Source organism: Gouania willdenowi, chromosome 5 (assembly GCF_900634775.1).
Source record: "Gouania willdenowi chromosome 5, fGouWil2.1, whole genome shotgun sequence".
Lineage (NCBI taxonomy): Eukaryota > Metazoa > Chordata > Actinopteri > Blenniiformes > Gobiesocidae > Gouania > Gouania willdenowi.
In genome coordinates this window covers 32831361-32849303 of record NC_041048.1, presented here as the reverse complement: position 1 = coordinate 32849303, position 17943 = coordinate 32831361, and the positions used below count along the sequence as shown (strand labels likewise).

At 38.0% G+C, this 17943-nt stretch overlaps 2 protein-coding genes and 1 long non-coding RNA gene across 5 annotated transcripts in view; 1 reads left to right on the top strand and 2 right to left on the bottom strand.

Moving 5' to 3' along the window:
- The window catches only part of LOC114464078 (hydroperoxide isomerase ALOXE3-like), a 1091527-nt gene that overhangs the window by 316940 nt on the left and 756644 nt on the right, over positions 1-17943 (bottom strand). The gene's annotated exons all lie outside the window — the stretch shown is intronic.
- Positions 5653-7490, top strand: LOC114464096 (uncharacterized). Of its 2 annotated transcripts, XR_003674147.1 has the most exons (6): positions 5653-6300; positions 6433-6497; positions 6805-6965; positions 7100-7164; positions 7248-7344; positions 7438-7490. It is a non-coding gene; the product is annotated as an uncharacterized LOC114464096 (long non-coding RNA). The 2 variants fall into 2 exon arrangements; XR_003674146.1 differs by lacking the exons at positions 5653-6300; positions 6433-6497 and adding an exon at positions 6510-6698.
- On the bottom strand, positions 15767-17840 carry LOC114464084 (uncharacterized). Its single transcript, XM_028448154.1, has 3 exons — positions 17101-17840; positions 16659-16941; positions 15767-16521 (listed from the first exon to the last, which is right to left on the bottom strand). The coding sequence occupies exons 1-3, from the start codon at positions 17385-17387 to the stop codon at positions 15769-15771; spliced, it is 1323 nt and encodes a 440-aa protein (XP_028303955.1). The 5' UTR covers positions 17388-17840; the 3' UTR covers positions 15767-15768.

Genomic DNA, 17943 nt, shown 5'->3' with positions numbered 1-17943 from the left:
TCTACAACCCTATGCTTCTAAGAGCGGTGTCATAATTCACTACACCACCATATGTTGTAACTGTATTGTACAGTATGAAACAACAACCGAGTCTTCAATGTGTATTAATTTCCTTTGTCATCCCTCCCTTTACATTGTCCACAGGTTTGTATCCAGGGAACTTTACTACAGACGTCAGTAGATGTTTTAATGCAGATCAACCTCTGTGTCTTTCACTTAATGCTCTGTATTCACAATGTTACAAAGAAACTACAGTTTGTTTTAATAAAAATAAATAAAATAAATGTAAAGCAACATAACATTAGTAATGATGTGAGCACGTTTGTGGTGTGTGATGGTACTAATGTGTTTCAGAGAAGAGTGTCAAGGTTCATTAAAGTGTTCAGAAACGGTCTTCAGGTGGGCGGAGCCAGGTAGAAACCCAGGGTTTCTTTGATAAAACCTGCCAGTGACCAGGTTTAGTTCACAGACAATGTTGCCATGGTAATATACTCAAAGAAGAACGTCACGTTTAGGAATGGGATACTCAGAGTTTCCCTCATTTGAGCCCCAACATACTCAGAGTTTCAACATAACACGTTTTATGGAATACGACTCAGGTGTTGGTCTCCCATCTTTTAAAAGCTGTCGTTTTTCCTCAAAAGAAAGTTTCTCTATTGTCTCTACCACTGTCACCCTGCCGCTAGTGTTATATTCTGCCCACTAGCTAGAGAACGGAGCAGCAGCGGCCAAGCTGTATCAATTCACTAATGCACTCTGAACATATGTATAGCATTTAGCATAGCACGGTTACGTCCAAAGGCAGTGTAGAGAGCTGCCTGTTTACGTAAATGGTTGTCATCTTGGGGAAATGACTGCGCATGCGCAAACACATAAAAACATGCTATGGAGCCAGAGGCAGAGCAGCAATGTGCTTTTGGGAGAGGGCGTGGCCTCCTCCTACATTACAGCAGAGTGAGACTGTGCCGTACCAGGAAATAGTGATGTTTAGTCATTTGGGCTATGAAAAGCAAAAATTGCTGACACTTTCAAACTTAGAGGTACTGTAGGCTATCAAAAATGGAAAAATAAATCATTCATAATTATATTATAATTTAAAAAAAAAATCAAAATATCAATCCACTCTTGGGTAGGCACTGGAGGGTAGCACTTGAAGTCTTATACATAAGGCTGACATTACACTGTCAATGTCTGTCATTAGCATGAATAAGGTGTCATGAAGGCTGTCATTAAGTGTCGTTTGCTAAATTATGACACCTTTAGAGCTATGTTGGCACTGATCCTGCAACCTTCTGCCAGAAATATTTATATTTTACTAAAACATGATTTGTTTTTGTCTTTAAACCAAAAAAAAAAAAAAGTTTTAAAAAGACTGGATGGTTATAACTTACAACACATATATTAATTTTCTGACCCGCTAACTTACAGCACAGTGCAGATAAAATAATACAGAATAAATTAGTTAATAAGTTCTCTGGATGACGACATTTTAACAGCAGGCAGAGATCATTCACATTGTGCTGTGATATTGTTTCTTTTTTTAGGATTTAAATGAAACATGATGCTGGAGTTTCCATAAGGGATGCACTAAAATGAATTTTTTTGGCTGAAACCGAAACATCGAAATAAATTATTAGGCAAAATATTCATCGTGTTGCATTTTTGGCTCTGAATGTGTACTAATCACTTTCACTAAAACTTTGCAATTGTATACTATAATATTAATGCTTCAAAAATTAAATCAATTAAAAACACGAAAATTTTATTTTTAGCACTGACATTCCAAAAATGCTAAATATAAAATAAAAAGTTAAACCTGACCCCACTCTTACAATAAATGATGTTGTACAGGCCTAGAACTGACTGAGCTGCTGAAAGAGAGTCAAATTAAACATGACACACAATCGGCTTCATGTTTATAGTATTTTTGTATAATTAAATACATATGTGGTGTTTAATGAACCAACATAACATTTGTGTTTGTGTTTATTTATTAAATGGTAAATGTACTTGATTTATATATAGCTTTATCCCTACAATGAAATTCTCAAAGCACTTTACTTATCTGCTCATTCACCCATTCACACTAACATTCACACACCAATGGGACTAAACTGACTAAACCTCATCAAACCAACCAAATCCCCATTATTCACAGAATGATGAAGAGCTTTTATTATTAATATTAATATTAATATTAATATTAATAACCAGATTTATACTTGACAAAGTGAAAGTATAGAATAAAGTTGCATATTTATTATTGTTTTATTCTTTTTTTTCATCAATTACTAGACAATTCAGGCAACTCCATTTAAACTCCAAGCGACCACACCTGGGGTCAAGACCCCAAGGTTGAAAAATGCGTGGGAACAAACCTGCCGAATAAATAACTACACGTAAAAAAATAAATAAATAAATAAATAAGGAGGAAAATTTTAAATTAAATAGAAATAAATAAATATAAGTGGGATAAAATACAAAAGTAAAAATATAAATACATCATTGAATAAATGCATGCAAAAAAAATGCAAAAACAAAAAAATGATTGTTAAAAAATCAAATAAAATAGATTGAAAGATAAAAGTGGAAATAAAAAAAAAAATTCAAATATAATACATAAACTCTTTTTTTTAACTTGTATTCATTTACACTATACATATAAAACATTGAATTTTTTGTTTTGTATTTATTTTTACTTTTATTATTTTATTCATTTATTTTTTTAATTTTGGCAGGTTTGGTCGTCCATAGGAAAACATTGGACGAACGTGATCTCGGTGGTGCGTTCAGAGTCCGTGTGAAACCGGGCGATTGCTATGAATTTTACGCAACAGACAGAACGTGAAAAGTGGTCACGTGCGTCGTAAAACTGAACGTTTCACCTTACGTAAATTATTTTATTTTTTATAGCTCATATAAAACGTTAAGATAGCCATTATTTGTGTATTGCTCACAAATAAAAACAAAAATAGACAGTGTAACTTGAAAAGTTTAAAAAAAAAAAAAAAAAAAGATTTTACGTAAAGTTGCGTGAGGTCGTAGCCATGGAAACGAGTTGGATGCGGCATTTAAATTCACCTGCTGAACTTTAACGTTCTTAGCGAGCAGCGAGAGACGTTGAGAGGAGAGCTGTTAGCATCTGTGAGCATATTTGAGCTGAGAAAGGAGAGAAAAACTCTAAAAAAACACTGAGAAAAGTCATCAGAAGACCTCTACACGACCAGAAGAAGAACTTCAGACCAGGACCAGAACTTCAGAAAAAGGACTTATAAGACGACGAGACCAGAAAAGTGAACCATGGCCCTGCGCATGGCTCAAGGTAAGACACGTTTTAATTATTCTCACCTGATAGGCCTTATTTCATCATTTTAGCACTGAAAAGTTAAACATATATTATGATTTATAATCTATAGGTCTGTCTAAACCAGGTTCGGGGCCTGAGACGTTAATATTTTATAATATAGGCCGACAGAAAATGGTTTTAACATAACGAAAATCAAGAAATGCTGATTTGTCATGTGTTTCTTTGACTTTTGTAATAATTTTACTCTGATGTGACACTTTTAGTGAGCGTTTGGGCTGTTCCGACTGTTTTGCTGAGGTGTAATTATTTATTTAAAAAAAAACAAAAAGTAGATTTATTTAAGTCCTGTACTGACTGAGGTAGATTTAATGTAAATTTGTACTTTAGTTCATAGATAATTTAAAGTCGAGTTTCACTTCATATTTTTCTAGATAAAATTGATAGTGAACTATTTGTTTTGGTTTGTTTTTGAAGCAGCCAATGAGGTGGGTGAAATGTAGTTTCCATGGATACTGTTTGCATTGTTTGTGCTTGAATATTTACTTCATTTATTTACAGATACATACTTTATTTCCCACATTGATTACTTTCTTAAAATGTCTCCATATTTAAATTTAAATGGCTTATTTTTCCCCCTCTTATTTAATTTGTTTTTCAAAATCCTCCTGTGGACAAGTGTTACAAATTAGCACACGTTAAAACAATTAAAAGTTGTCCAATGTCATTGTGCTGTCCATATCAAAATAGAAAATAAGTAATCAATGAATCAATAAATAAAATTCTTTAAAAAAAAAAAAAAAATAGCAGTGCTAAACATCCAGTGATACAGTCATCACTGCACAAATTAAATGTTTATTTATGTTTTATCTGTATATGTTGTCAAAGTTTATCACTACATAGTGCAATCTTTTTGCACAGCTATGAATGTGTTAATCTTCCAAGAAATAAACAAATACATTTATTATTTTTGCTTTATTGTGACCATCATTAGCCCTCCTGAAGGAAGGATAAACTAAACTTTATAAGGGGAATTAAATTGAATTGAATTGTTTATTTTTGAATATGCAAACAAAATAATAAAAATGGGGGAAAAAAAGAGCATAAATTTGAACATAAAACATCAAATACAGAAGTGTAACTTATAAACTACTGCTCCTTCTTCTAATCTAAACTAATGACTTACAGTGGCAATCTTCATTGTACTAAGACAGTATAAATGTAATATATATACAGTATGCATTAAAAGTGCACAGCATGTACATCACAAAATATCATCCCAAGTTACCCGTTAAGCCCTTGAAAAACAAATAAAGAAAAATATAAGATAATAATAATAATAATAATAATAATACAATATACAAAACAATAGAACAATTGTGTGTGTGTGTGTGTGTGTGTGTGTATATATATATATACATATACATACTCTTAATACTCAATGCCACTCAACATCTCCCTCATGCCTGTACCTCTTAAAAACTGTTGTTGTACCATCTTTTGAAATGTTTAATATTTGGACTCGGCTTTAGCTTCATGGTGAACCTGTTAAATAGTGTCAACACACTAACTGACATTCTACAAACAACAAAAATATTTGGTGTTTCTGTATGTGAGACCGTATAACAGTGTAAATGTACGTCTAAAGGAAGGTCCAAACATGTTTCAGTTAAAAAAGAGCTTTAAAAACTTTTTATTTCATTACATTTACAATGTAGTGAAATAAATATGTTTAAATATTACTGTTCGTTAAATATTTTTTTTTGTTGTTTATTTCAGGTATGGGTCAGCCCGAGGGTTGGGTCGCAGGCTGGGCCGAGCCCGAGGGTTGGGTCGCTGGCTGGGCCGAACCCGAGGGTTGGGTCGCTGGCTGGGCCGAACCCGAGGGTTGTGTCGTAAGCTGGGCCGAGCCCGAGGGTTGGGTCGCAGGCTGGGCCGAACCCGAGGGTTGGGTCGCTGGCTGGGCCGAACCCGAGGGTTGGGTCGCTGGCTGGGCCGAACCCGAGGGTTGGGTCGCTGGCTGGGCCGAACCCGAGGGTTGGGTCGTAAGCTGGGCCGAACCCGAGGGTTGGGTCGCAGGCTGGGCCGAGCCCGAGGGTTCGGTCGCAGGCTGGGCCGAACCCGAGGGTCGAGTCGCAAGCTGGGCCGAACCTGAGGGTCGGTTCGCAGGCTGGGCCGAACCCGAGGGTCGGGTCGTAAGCTGGGCCGAACCCGAGGGTCGGTTCGCAGGCTGGGCCGAACCCGAGGGTCGAGTCGCAAGCTGGGCCGAGCCCGAGGGTTTGGTCGCAGGCTGGGCCGAGCCCGAGGGTTCGGTCCCAGGCCGGGCCGACCCTCCGGTTTTGTTTCCACCCTGGACAGACCCTCGCTGGTCCGACCCTCCGGGCTCGGATCCAGGCTTGGATCCAGGCTGGACCGACCCTCGCTGGGCTGACCCTCTGGGTTTAGACCCAGGCTGGGCCACAGGTAAGTTCTGAGAAACCTCCATCGTTCAGCTCTGACTGTCGGTGTGAGTCTGGGACCAAGAGGCCTTGGTGAGGTGACAATTCTGACTCATCTTAGAGTCTTCTGTTTCATGTTTTTCTAGATGAGTTCCTTGTTTAAACATGTCTTTCACAGCTAGTCCTTGCGTCTGGCTGGATTAGTTTAGCCTTTGGTTACATTCACGCCAAAGCTTGAGTATATAATATCACCCTTTTGTGAATAGTTAATTTAGGTGATTAATCACAGCTGGCCTTTGCGTCTTGCGGGGCTTCTGATGTCCCGGGTAACGTCTGACACCTGGACCTTTTTAGATTGTAGATTTAATTTTTTGTTTCTTTATGACGGGCCACAGTGGGCGTAATTCTCCCGTCACTCTCGTAAACAGGTAAATATGTTTAGGTATAGTTAGGTTGTTTAGAGTTTAGAGATTACGTTTTTATTCCCAGCATGTTAGAGACACAAGAGACCTCAGCAGAGGATGAAGACGAAAGACGACTTCTAACAATCAAAACTATGTAAGTAAAGCGTCTCATTTACACAGAAAGACACTGAACATATTTTTTATTGTAAAAATACTGTCATTGTTAAAAAAAAAAGAGAGAAATAGATGTTCCTTTACACTAAAACCTCTAAATTGTCCACCACAGTGTTCCACAATCATCCCCAGGAGGAGACGCCAGCAGAGGAAAGAAACAATATTAACCAAAACAATGTAAGTATAACTTCTCATTTACACAAAAAGACACTGATCACATGTTTATAGTATAAATAGACGTCATGTTTTACTAACGCCTGTAAAATGTCGGAGAGGAACGCCAACATCCACTGATGAAGGAGGAGAAGAAAGATGGAGGACGGGAGTGACAGCATCTACCAATGGAGGAGAAGAAATACTTTTATTAACCAAAACAATGTAAGTAAAACCTCTCATTTACACAGAAAGACACTGGACACGTTTATTGTAAAAAATGACATTACTTTATAATTAATGCCTGTAAAATGTTGGACTTGACCACCAGAATTCACTGATTGAGAACATGGAAGATGGAAGAGTACCATCATCTACCAATGGAGGAGGAGGAGGAGAAAAATGGGGGACCACCAGCATCCAAAAGTGTCCCATAATCAGCCCCAGGAGGAGATATCAGCAGAGGAAAGAAACAATATTAACCAAAACAATGTAAGCAAAACCTCTCAATTACACAGAAAGACACTAAACTTTTTTTATTGCAAAAATGCTGTCATTGATTAAAAAAAAAAAAAGAGAGAAATAGATGTTCCTTTACACTAAAACCTGTAAATTGTCCACCACAGTGTCCCACAATCAGCCCCAGGAGGAGACGCCAGCAGAGGAAAGAAACAATATTAACCAAAACAATGTAAGTAAAACTCATTTACAAAGAAAACATTATTATTCAAAAAATGGACATCACGTTTTACTAATGCCTGGAAAATGGTGCAGAGGAACGCCAACATCCACTGATGGAGGACTAGAAAAAAGATGAAGTGCCAGGATCTACCAATGGACGAGGAGAAATACTTTTACTAATCATAGCAATGTAAGTATAACTTCTCATTTACACAGAAAGACACTCGCATGTTTAATGTATAAATAGACGTCACGTTTTACTAACGCCTGTAAAATGTCAGAGAGGAACGCCAACATCCACTGATGGAGGAGAAGAAGAAAGATGGAGGACGGGAGTGCCAGCATCTACCAATGGAGAAGAAGAAATACTTTTATTAACCAAAACAATGTAAGTAAAACCTCTCGTTTACACAGAAAGACACTGGACACGTTTATTGTAAAAAATGACTTTCTAATAATGCCTGTAAAATGTTGGACTTAAACACCAGAATCCACTGATGGAGATCAAGGAAGATGGAAGAGTACCATCATCTACCAATGGAGGAGGAGGAGGAGGGGGAGAAAAATGGGGGAGCACCAGCATCCAAAAGTGTCCCACAATCAGCCCCAGGAGGAGATATCAGCAGAGGAAAGAAACAATATTAACCAAAACAATGTAAGTAAAACTTCTCATTTACACAAAAAGACACTGATCACATGTTTATAGTATAAATAGACGTCATGTTTTACTAACGCCTGTAAAATGTCGGAGAGGAACGCCAACATCCACTGATGAAGGAGGAGAAGAAAGATGGAGGATGGGAGTGACAGCATCTACCAATGGAGAAGAAGAAATACTTTTATTAACCAAAACAATGTAAGTAAATCCTCTCATTTACACAAAAAGACACTGATCACATATTTAATGTATAAATAGACGTCACGTTTTACTAACACCTGTAAAATGTTGGACTTGACCACCAGAATCCACTGATGGAGGAGAAGAAAGATGGAGGACAGGAGCACACAAACATCAGCACAAGACAGAGATGAAGAAAGACTTCTATCAATCAACCAAAAACAATGTAAGCAAAGCCTCTCGTTTGAACACACATTTAATATAAAAATAGATGTTAATTACTGTACTAGTGCCTGTAAAACGTCTTGTGTGTGATTACAGATTCACTTCAGAGGAGAATCAGACTGTTCCAGATGTTCATCACCACTGCACAGAATGAGACAGCAGTAGTAGTAGTGTTTACTCTGACTGCTTTCATTTCAACTATAAATAAATAAAAAATAATATCTTAAGAAATCAAACTTGGTGAAATGCTTTGTGTGCTTTCCATTAGAACCTGAGATCATCTTAATCACTGGGATGTTTCTTCATCAGTTCACATGGAGATTATTTATATAACATGAAATTTAAACAATGCAAACATTCCAAATCTGGTTTTATGGAGATATGTTGATATATGACTACTTACCTAGATTTTTAAAAAATAATTTACAAAGTATTTATTTATTTAATACTTGAGCCAGTTATTAATATTATTTTACACCAGAGCTTTGTCAGAGTTCATTTTTCCTATAATGATCCTTTACAATCTAAGGGTTCCCAGTGGTCTCCCAGTAGGTTTGACATGGACATCTGCACACATGAAATGGTTTACAAACGAATGCACATGTTTGTTTGTGTAGTTAGGTGTGCAAAGCATAACTAACTCTGAATAAGACTGAACTAAAACAATATCAAACAGTTGTGTAAACATGAGAGAATATTTTAGGAGATTCTGAAATGACTCTACATTTATTCAACTTTTAAAAAAAAAAAAACATACATATATATATATATATATATATATGGTTTAATTATGTGCAAACCCCATACAGGTAAATGACATAAAAAGATAAATTTTAATAGTGATGACACCCAGATCCTGCAACATTTTCAGCTAAACAAAATCATCTATTTATCCGGATGGTAAATGGAAGTTACCGTAGTAACAATCCTTTCCCCTAAGGGCCATGCAAGATTTGGACTTTTTTGTGGCTTTTTGCATCTTTGTGGATTCTCAGCAAGTCAAATGCTTTTCACATTGTCCAGTGAACTGAGAAATGTAATTTGTTGTTGTGTAAATGTCTGCAGAAGCCTGGTGATTATTCATTAAAAATAGGACACGATCTGTGCCGACTACAAACTCTGCATAAAGAAAGTCTATAAAAAGGGATTTGAAGAATCAATGAGAAAATTACACTTGTCATGGAGGCAGAGATGACTCAGCACATTGCATTGCTTTATTTAGAAACAGTCATTGTTCAGCTTGTACAATGAATGGTTTGATACTTCGTTTTTCAGAAGACCACAATTATAGTAAAGTTCAAACATAAAGCTCTTGTACTCATCCACACATCTCACAAACATCTGAAGCACACACACACACACGCACACACGTGTCTAGGCTATTTATATGACACATAGTCTTCTGTATTATGTAAAAACAAACAGACAAAAAAAAAGCCACCACTTCTAGGCTAGCGTTGCATTGTGGGGGACAAACACCCATCCTAATCCGATTCCATTCAAGTGCATTTTTAACATTCAGTTTTCAACATTTAAAGTTTTATCTGTAGAATACTGTGAGTGGCTTTTAGGAAACACATTCTCCTCACATTTCAAGCTATTTCCTGTGAGGAACGTTTAGAAAATAACCATCTTTTTCTGGATCAATGAGATGGCAATGGAGTCTGAGATGCATGTCCGTTGTTGGTGTAGTTTTAGCTGAGAGTTCAACAAAAGCCAGTCTGATTACGTTTCAGAAGCATCCTCTAACACCCATGAAGCACACCATACTGGTTCATCTGATCCTGGAGAAACAGCCCAATGTTCAGCAAACCAACAGAAACCTGAGTCCAAAGGAGGCGTCAACAAACCTTTCACTGACCAAATAAACCACTTAGAGAATCAATCAATCGTTCAGTATGTTAAACCCTGGAAATGTAGAAAAACAGGTTCAATACTTACAAAGAACAAATATGTTTACTGTAACAGATCAAAATGCAGGATTGAAGTTAAAGCTGCTGGAGACGATCATTGTTTAACAGATAAATGCCGTGTTTCCACTGGCGGTATCAGCTCGGCTCTCCTCTCTTTTTACGCGTTTCCACTGGGAAAAAGTACCTCCTCAGTGGCACCTGGTGCTGTATTTTTTAGTACCTTTTTCATTGAGGCTCCAAAAAAAGCAGCCCTGGTCTGAAAATGTGACGTAGGCACAAAGCAGACACTGATTGGTTCAGAGAATCATCACAGCGTACAGTCATCAACTCACACACAGAGGAAGCTTTTGGCCACCATTGATTTTTGTTGGTGATCTTGTGAGGATGGCAGCACAAAAGTGCAATCCGTGGAGTGGTTTCGTATATCAGGTTGGTGGTCAATGGAAACGCTGCAGAATAACATTATGTGGTCCAGAAAGCGAGGAGCCCTGTAGAACCAATACCACCAATGGAAACGTGCCAAAAGACACAGTGTGGACCTCAAAGATCAATAAGTCGTTGAAAATACTCCTCGAAGCCTATTTTTGATCTCGGCTAAAAACAGTCGTTTGTTGACATGTCGGAAAGGTTTTGCGCATTGCATTATGGGATGTGGAGGCGCGTAAAGGGATGCATCGAGGTCTTTTTAGTTCATTCATACTTGGAACAAACTAGAAGAAAATTGGCAAACAAATCACTGTCCTCCTCGTCTGGCAAAGAGGCAGAAGAACTCACGGTAAGAATGTAGTTGAATATAATTATCTCTATCCGTTAATAATGATTTCCTCTCCTTTCAGTAACACTTTACTTTAGGGTTTATACATGAGGCTGACATTACACTGTCAATATGGGGTTGGGGTTAATTATGATTGTAATCACGTAATTGATAATGAATTACAATTATGGCGTCGTTATAATTGTCAATGTAATTAAAAAACATGTTGCTGTCGTAATCATAATTACATTGTAATTGAGTTTAAATAAATGACTGTCATTGTAATTGAAAATGTAATTGTAACTGAAAAATGCAATTGACCCCAAACGTGATCCTAACCCTACCTAACCCCACTAGATCACACTACCTAACCCCAAAAATGCCAACATAGCTCTAAAAGTGTTATAATTTAGTGAAGGACACTTAATGACAGCCTTCATAACACCTTATTCATGCTAATGACAGACAATGACAGCGTAATGTCAGCCTTATGAATAAAACTTCAGGTGTTTCCCTCCTTTCAAATCATTTCAGTAAGAGTGGCATTAATACGTTTCCATTATTACTTATCTCATTCATCCAGAAAAACAAAGAGGTTGTTGAAGTAACTGTAATATTTTTATATAAAAAGTTTCTAACAGTAAAAGATACTGAAGCTGCTTTTGTGTAACCCACCTCACAGTGAGGATGAGACATTGTTTTATGGAAAAAAATAAAAACACTAAAAAGGCAACTTTTAAAATGGTGCCTTTTACACTCGAGTTGACAGAATATTTAGTTTTTTACTTCAATTACACAATGATTCCATGTTATTTACTATATCGTAAAATACTCTTTAACACACATATTTGGGATTTTGAGATAAAGACTACATTAAGGACAGCCCATTCTGCATCACTGACCAGCACTGTATGCTTCTTTATGTAATATAGGCTTAATAATCCTACCATCACCACAGGATCTCATTCCAGTTGGTGCGCTGCAAACCACAGATAAAACAGTTGGATCACAGAGCTGATTTGACTCACATTCCACCATTCTCACACAGCAGGAGTCCCTTTTTTTTCCTCTGTCCTTCATTTGTGCGGTTTCACATGATGCACCACTTTGTCCTCAAACATCTTCCTCATTGTCTTTTCCACTTGTTTGAGGAAAACCTGAGGAATCCGCCCACACAGAGTGTTGACCGTGTCTAGAAACTTTGTCTGGATTGGATAGAAGAGGGACTGGAACATGTTGTCCTCAAAGGGAAACTGCAGGGACAAAGATAACAGAACTGGTTTCACTTATAAGTTATATATATAAGACATATCACTCTTTCAAAATGCCATTTATGGAATCTGTCAGTGTGGAAGAGGTGGATATTAATCATCATTTACTCCAGGCTCAGTATTTAAGAAGATTATCTCAGCAGAGCAGGAAAAACAAACTCTGGAGTCAGAGGCAACAAACCCTGAATTTAAAAAGTGACCCAGATTGTGTAATCCCAGCAAGAGGAGAGAAACTGGATGGTAGAATAAATCACGTCTTTCTGAGACCTGAAAAGTCTGACGGCTTTTCTTTAGGGATACACCGAAATGAAAATTTGTGGCCGAAACCGAATAAAATATAAACGCTTGGCCGAATATTGAATACAGTTGTTAAGTTTTTCACTATTTTTTTAAATAGTACATAAATAGCCTAGAATACATTTTTAGACATGTTTTTTTTGAAAGAAAGTAAATGTTTATTGAATATTCTGACATTTTTTAAATATTCCAGTAGCCTTTGCTATTCAAAAAAAGCACAACAAAGTTTTTCATTTATATTAGCCCTTCAAATAAAATAAAACATGCATTCCAAAAAAAAAAAAAAAACTAAAGTGCATTAAAGGGGAGGTATGATGAAAAAAATCTTTTTATAATGGTTTTGCAACAGTGATTTACATTCCTTTAGCCTAATTCAGAGGACCAAAGTGGAAAAAGTTATGTTTCCTCCCTCCTTAGTTATTATCCCACATTTTGTAAAAATCAGCTCCTAATGGGTGAGTTGGATTTTGCCCACGTTGGCTGGTGACATCACCCAATACGCCTTGCGCCTCCTGGAATGTGAGCTCCTCCCTCTCCAACTAACAGCTAAAACAAACATTTCGGTTTAATATAGAATATATTTTATACTTTATTGCCATATATGTAAATGCAAACTGCACTACTTTTTCTGCTACTGATCGTGTTGGGGGTCACTGCTTGGAGCCACAGCCCCATTGTTTACACCAGGGGTGGCAAACTTCAGTCCTTGAGGAACGGATTCCTGAGACTTTTAGATGTCCAACACACCTGGTTGAAACCAATGTGCTGTCATCAAGCTCTGCAGAAGCATGATATCGAGCCATTCATTTGATTCAGGTGTGTTGGAGCAGGGACACATCTAAAAGCCTCAGGAATCTGGCCCTTGAGGACTGGAGTTACATATAACATATTATTATAATAATCATGTTCTAACCTTGTATTTCAGTGTATTGTTCTAAAATATTTTAATTTAGTGCAGGTAAGGGTTGCTTCAAAGTGTAGAATTATTTCAAGATGAGCGCACATCAACATTAGTCTTTACAACACGTCCTTTTCAAAAATAGCAGAAGTTACACTTCCCATTGAAGGCAGTGGTTACAAACCTTTCCTGCTGTACCCCCTCAGACAAATGAAAAACTCTGTGCAATCTTTTTGGAAAACAAACCAACAAAAAAATTGGACTATTTTTCAAATCTCTGAGAAAATAATGTACAATTTGCAATCACATATTTTAGAACAGTAATACAGCTCTTTATTAATACATTGCAAAGAAAAAACATTTCTATTTTTCATAATTCATTAAATGTATTTTATATCAGCATCACTTATAAGAGAACTAGAATGGATGAACATGAGATCTTTAGGACATGACCACTACACTAAATTCAGCTATAATTAATCACCTGCTTCATTTATTAAACACAAGATGGCAAATCATATCACATGCATAGATAAATGCATTAATTATTCAGAAAAATTTAGTTTTAATTCAGATTCTTGTTTTTTTTTTTTAAAGCATAATTAAGTAGGGATTCAAGGCTGATGGGCTGTGGGGGTCCAAATGGGAGGGGGTGTGACCACACTTCATGCATCTGTAGTTTCTATGTCTAAACGTGGTCCACCATGATGTCAATGTGTCCCTGGTCCAACACTTCTGATATCCTGAAGCAGCTTTGCTAACGGGTCTCCCAGCTGTGTTGGAGCAGGGACACATTGAAAACCTGGTGGACCACCAGCCCCCCCAGGACCAAGTTTGGACACCCCCGAAACTGACAGAGTGCATGGATGTCATGAGTCAGCAAAAAAAGGAAAGAGCTGCCAGTGGAGGAGCAGTGACTTCAGTAACATGATCGACCGAGGGTTATGATTGAGGATTGCGCATAAACACCAGTGTCACGGACTGAGTTTACCTCGTACTGAGATCAATTATGAGCATGTATGTGCATGCGCACTACCGGAAAATGATTTTTTTGCAAAATAATAATTTTGTTTAGTTTTTTTCTTTTGTTTTCAGAGTGAATGGACACGTGTTTTATTAGTTTATTGAATTAGATTAGGGTTAGGGTTAGGATTGCATGCACATATATGCTCATTATCGATCTCAGTACGAGATAAACTCAGTCTACTACTTGCATGAATAATATTAGGTACTTTTACTGTGTACTTTTTGAGTAATCCTTTGTCAAAATCATGTACAGATCACAAATTTAAGGATATTTCACCCAATTTTGACGTGGAATAAAAAGATAATTTTCCATAAGTAGTCAATGAAGTACTAAGTTAATCAAAAAATTAATCATGGACTACATATGGTAAAAAAGTTTTTTTTTTTTATTTTACGTCAAAGTTGGGTGAAATATTCTTAAATGTTTTTCTCTCTCTTCCAGCAGCTTTTCAGGGCGGTCTCATTGTGATTACCGTAAATGTTAGTATATTCGCGCACAAAAAAACAACGTGCGGCTGATTTGACCAGGTAAACGCGAACCACGGCTGGCTTGACGGCAGGGGAGGAATGATGAGAAAAGGACCAAAAGGCAGTGATTGGTCAGTTTTCACAGCTGCTTCAGAGGTCTGACTCTTTTCCTTCCTCTTTCTGATCACATTTTGCATTGTAGTGTTTCTGAGAAGAATTGCGACCCCAAAAAAGATGACTTCAATAAATAAAATTAAAAAAAATTCAATAAAAAAAAAACCAAAATATTTTCAATCAAAGAAAAAAAGGGTTCAAATGCAATTATTAAGGTCTCTTTATTTATTTATTTATTTTTTTTTGCATTTGAACAATTTTTTATTTAATTGAAAATATTCATTTTTGATTGAAGCAAACTTTTTTTTTGTTTGAAAAGGTTCATATATATAATACAGTTTTTCTCGAATGTCAGGACACATTTCAGGAAACTGCCCTCCATTTTCTCTAAACTCTAAACACAAAACACTTTTCTCAAGCTAGCTCCACAAAAACTCGCAGTCTCTTTACAAAACAAAACTCTCACTCCAAAACCCAAACTTTCACCACAAAACTGTTGCTCCTATGGCCAAAACCAAACTTTGACAACAAAATGGTCCTCACAGCTTGCAAAAATGTAAACACTATTGGATATCTATCACACACTTCAATAAAAATTGAAAACACAATGTTCAGGGTGTGATGTTCTCAGTACCCCATCATTTGTATAGTAATCACATCTGTATAGTAATCAATAGTAAGTCACAGATTATTTTTAGGGGAACCTCATTTATTGACAACCTGTACAAACATACTTTTTCCAAACAAATTTCAAAAGAGAACAAAAGCATACATGGGATACATGTCACAAATTCTTACAGTAAAGAGGTTCTATGGGGTCTGTGGGGGGGCCTGTGCAGGGGCCTGTGGGGGGGCCTGTGCGGGGGCCTGTGGGGGGGGCTGTGCGGGGGACTGTGCACGGGCCTGCGCATCACGTCGTCGGGTGGGGTCAGGCCACAGGACCTCGTCCACATCGCAGGCTATGTTTTCCCTCGCCAGGCAGCGGGGGAAGAAAGCTCTGGCATGCCGGACCCAGCCTGAGTAATCCCCCACATCATCACAGGCCAGGTCCATGGCCCTGAGGAGGTTCTCTCTACTATATGGTTGCCGGTCATACACCTTCCACCGCCATGATGAGAAGAACTCCTCTATGGGGTTGAGGAAAGGTGAGTAGGGTGGCAGACATACATTGAGGAATTGTTGGTGTATATTGAACCACTCTCTTATCTGGTTGGTGCGGTGAAAACTGACGTTGTCCCAGATGATGACATAGATGGGAGGAGGCTGTGCTGGAACCAGATTCTGCTGCTCACGGTCAATCAGGATGTCCCGTAGGTCTCCCAGGAATGTGAGGAGACGCTGGGTGTTGAAGGACCCAAGGAGAGCCTGCCTGTGGAGAAGCCCTTCTGAGGTCATGGCTGCACATAGGGTGATATTCCCCCCACGTTGGCCAGGAACGTCCACAATTGCTCTTTGGCCAATTATGTTACGGCCTCTCCTCCGTCTCTTGGTGAGGTTGAAGCCAGCCTCATCCAGGAAGATGTATTCATGTTGTCTCATCATGGCGTCCAACCCCAAGATTCTCTGTGGAAATGAATAGAGTATGGGTAGTGTCACAGAAGGAGTACTACAGTACACTGTGGGCTACTGTGCAGTACAGTGAGCTTGTACACCCACTGTACTGTGAACAATCAACATTGTATACCCGTATGTATACTTACTTGCACATACTGGAAACGTAGCTCTTTGATTCTGTCCGAGTTACGCTCAAAGGGAACTCTATAAGCTTGCTTCATGCGTAGCTTCTGGCGACGGAGGACTCTGTCTATGGTGGCCAAACTGACTCTGTCAATACCTCCAAAATTTATGTTGTCAGCTATGACTCTCTCCTTTATTTCCCTGAGTCTGATGATGTTGTTTTCCCGGACCATGTCCACAATGAGGATCTCTTGCTGTGCTGTAAATAGGGGAGCCCTTCCACCATGATGTGGCAATCTTTCAACCCTATAGAAACAAATATGCTTTCACTCTTCAAAAAAAGACTTACAATCTACAATACAAACATCAATGGAAATGTCCAGTCTCCCAAAGCAAACGTAATGTGGTGAAACCAATTTAGATTGTGGGCTACAAACATTTAGACAAAGTAACTACAGTACATACCTGTTGTGTTGTCTGAATGCCCGAATTATGGTGGACACTGAGAACCTGCTGAGGTTGGGTTGGACTCTTAGTCCAGCTTCTCTCAGTGACATTCCATGGACAATGACATGGTCAATGACAGTAGCTCGCATTTCATCTGTGATGATTGTACGTGGTTGTCTTGCTCTTCCTCCTTGCACTCCTCCTCTCCCTCCTCGCCCTCCTTGGCCTGCTCCTCGCCCTCCTCTGACACGAACTCCGCCTCTGTACATTCTGTTGCCGTTTGGCACCTTCAGCAAACTGTGCATTCTAAACTGGCCTATATAGGTGTTGTCACATCATTGGCAGGTGTCTTCAATTTTGAGTCGTTGTGCATTCTCAAGCGGCCAATATGGATGGTGTCACATGTGTCTTCAATTTTGAGTCACAGTGTTTAAGCAATGACACCCGTGCTTTCATTGTGTTCAACTTTTGATGTCTGAGTCTACCATTTTGCATTGTGTGAGCAAAAGTGTGTTTTAGCAAGTGTGAAAGTGTTTAGCATAAGTGTGAATGTGTTTAGAGCAGTGCAAATGTGTTTAGAGTTCTGCAACATGTGTTTTGGCAAATGCAAATGTGTTCAGAGTTTTGTGAAATTGGAGATTGAGGTGAAATGTGTTTATAGTTAAGCCAACTAGAGGCCAGATTTATTAAAGTGTTTAGGCAACTGGTCATTGTGCTCAGAGATCTAGAAATTGTGCTTTAGCAATCGAGAAAAACTGTAATAAAGACACAAATCTACCTCCATAGCCATTTTTTTTTTTTTTTTTTTTTTTGTCGAGCAAGTGAAGGTAGACATGGTAACAGGTGACCAAAAATGGTCCA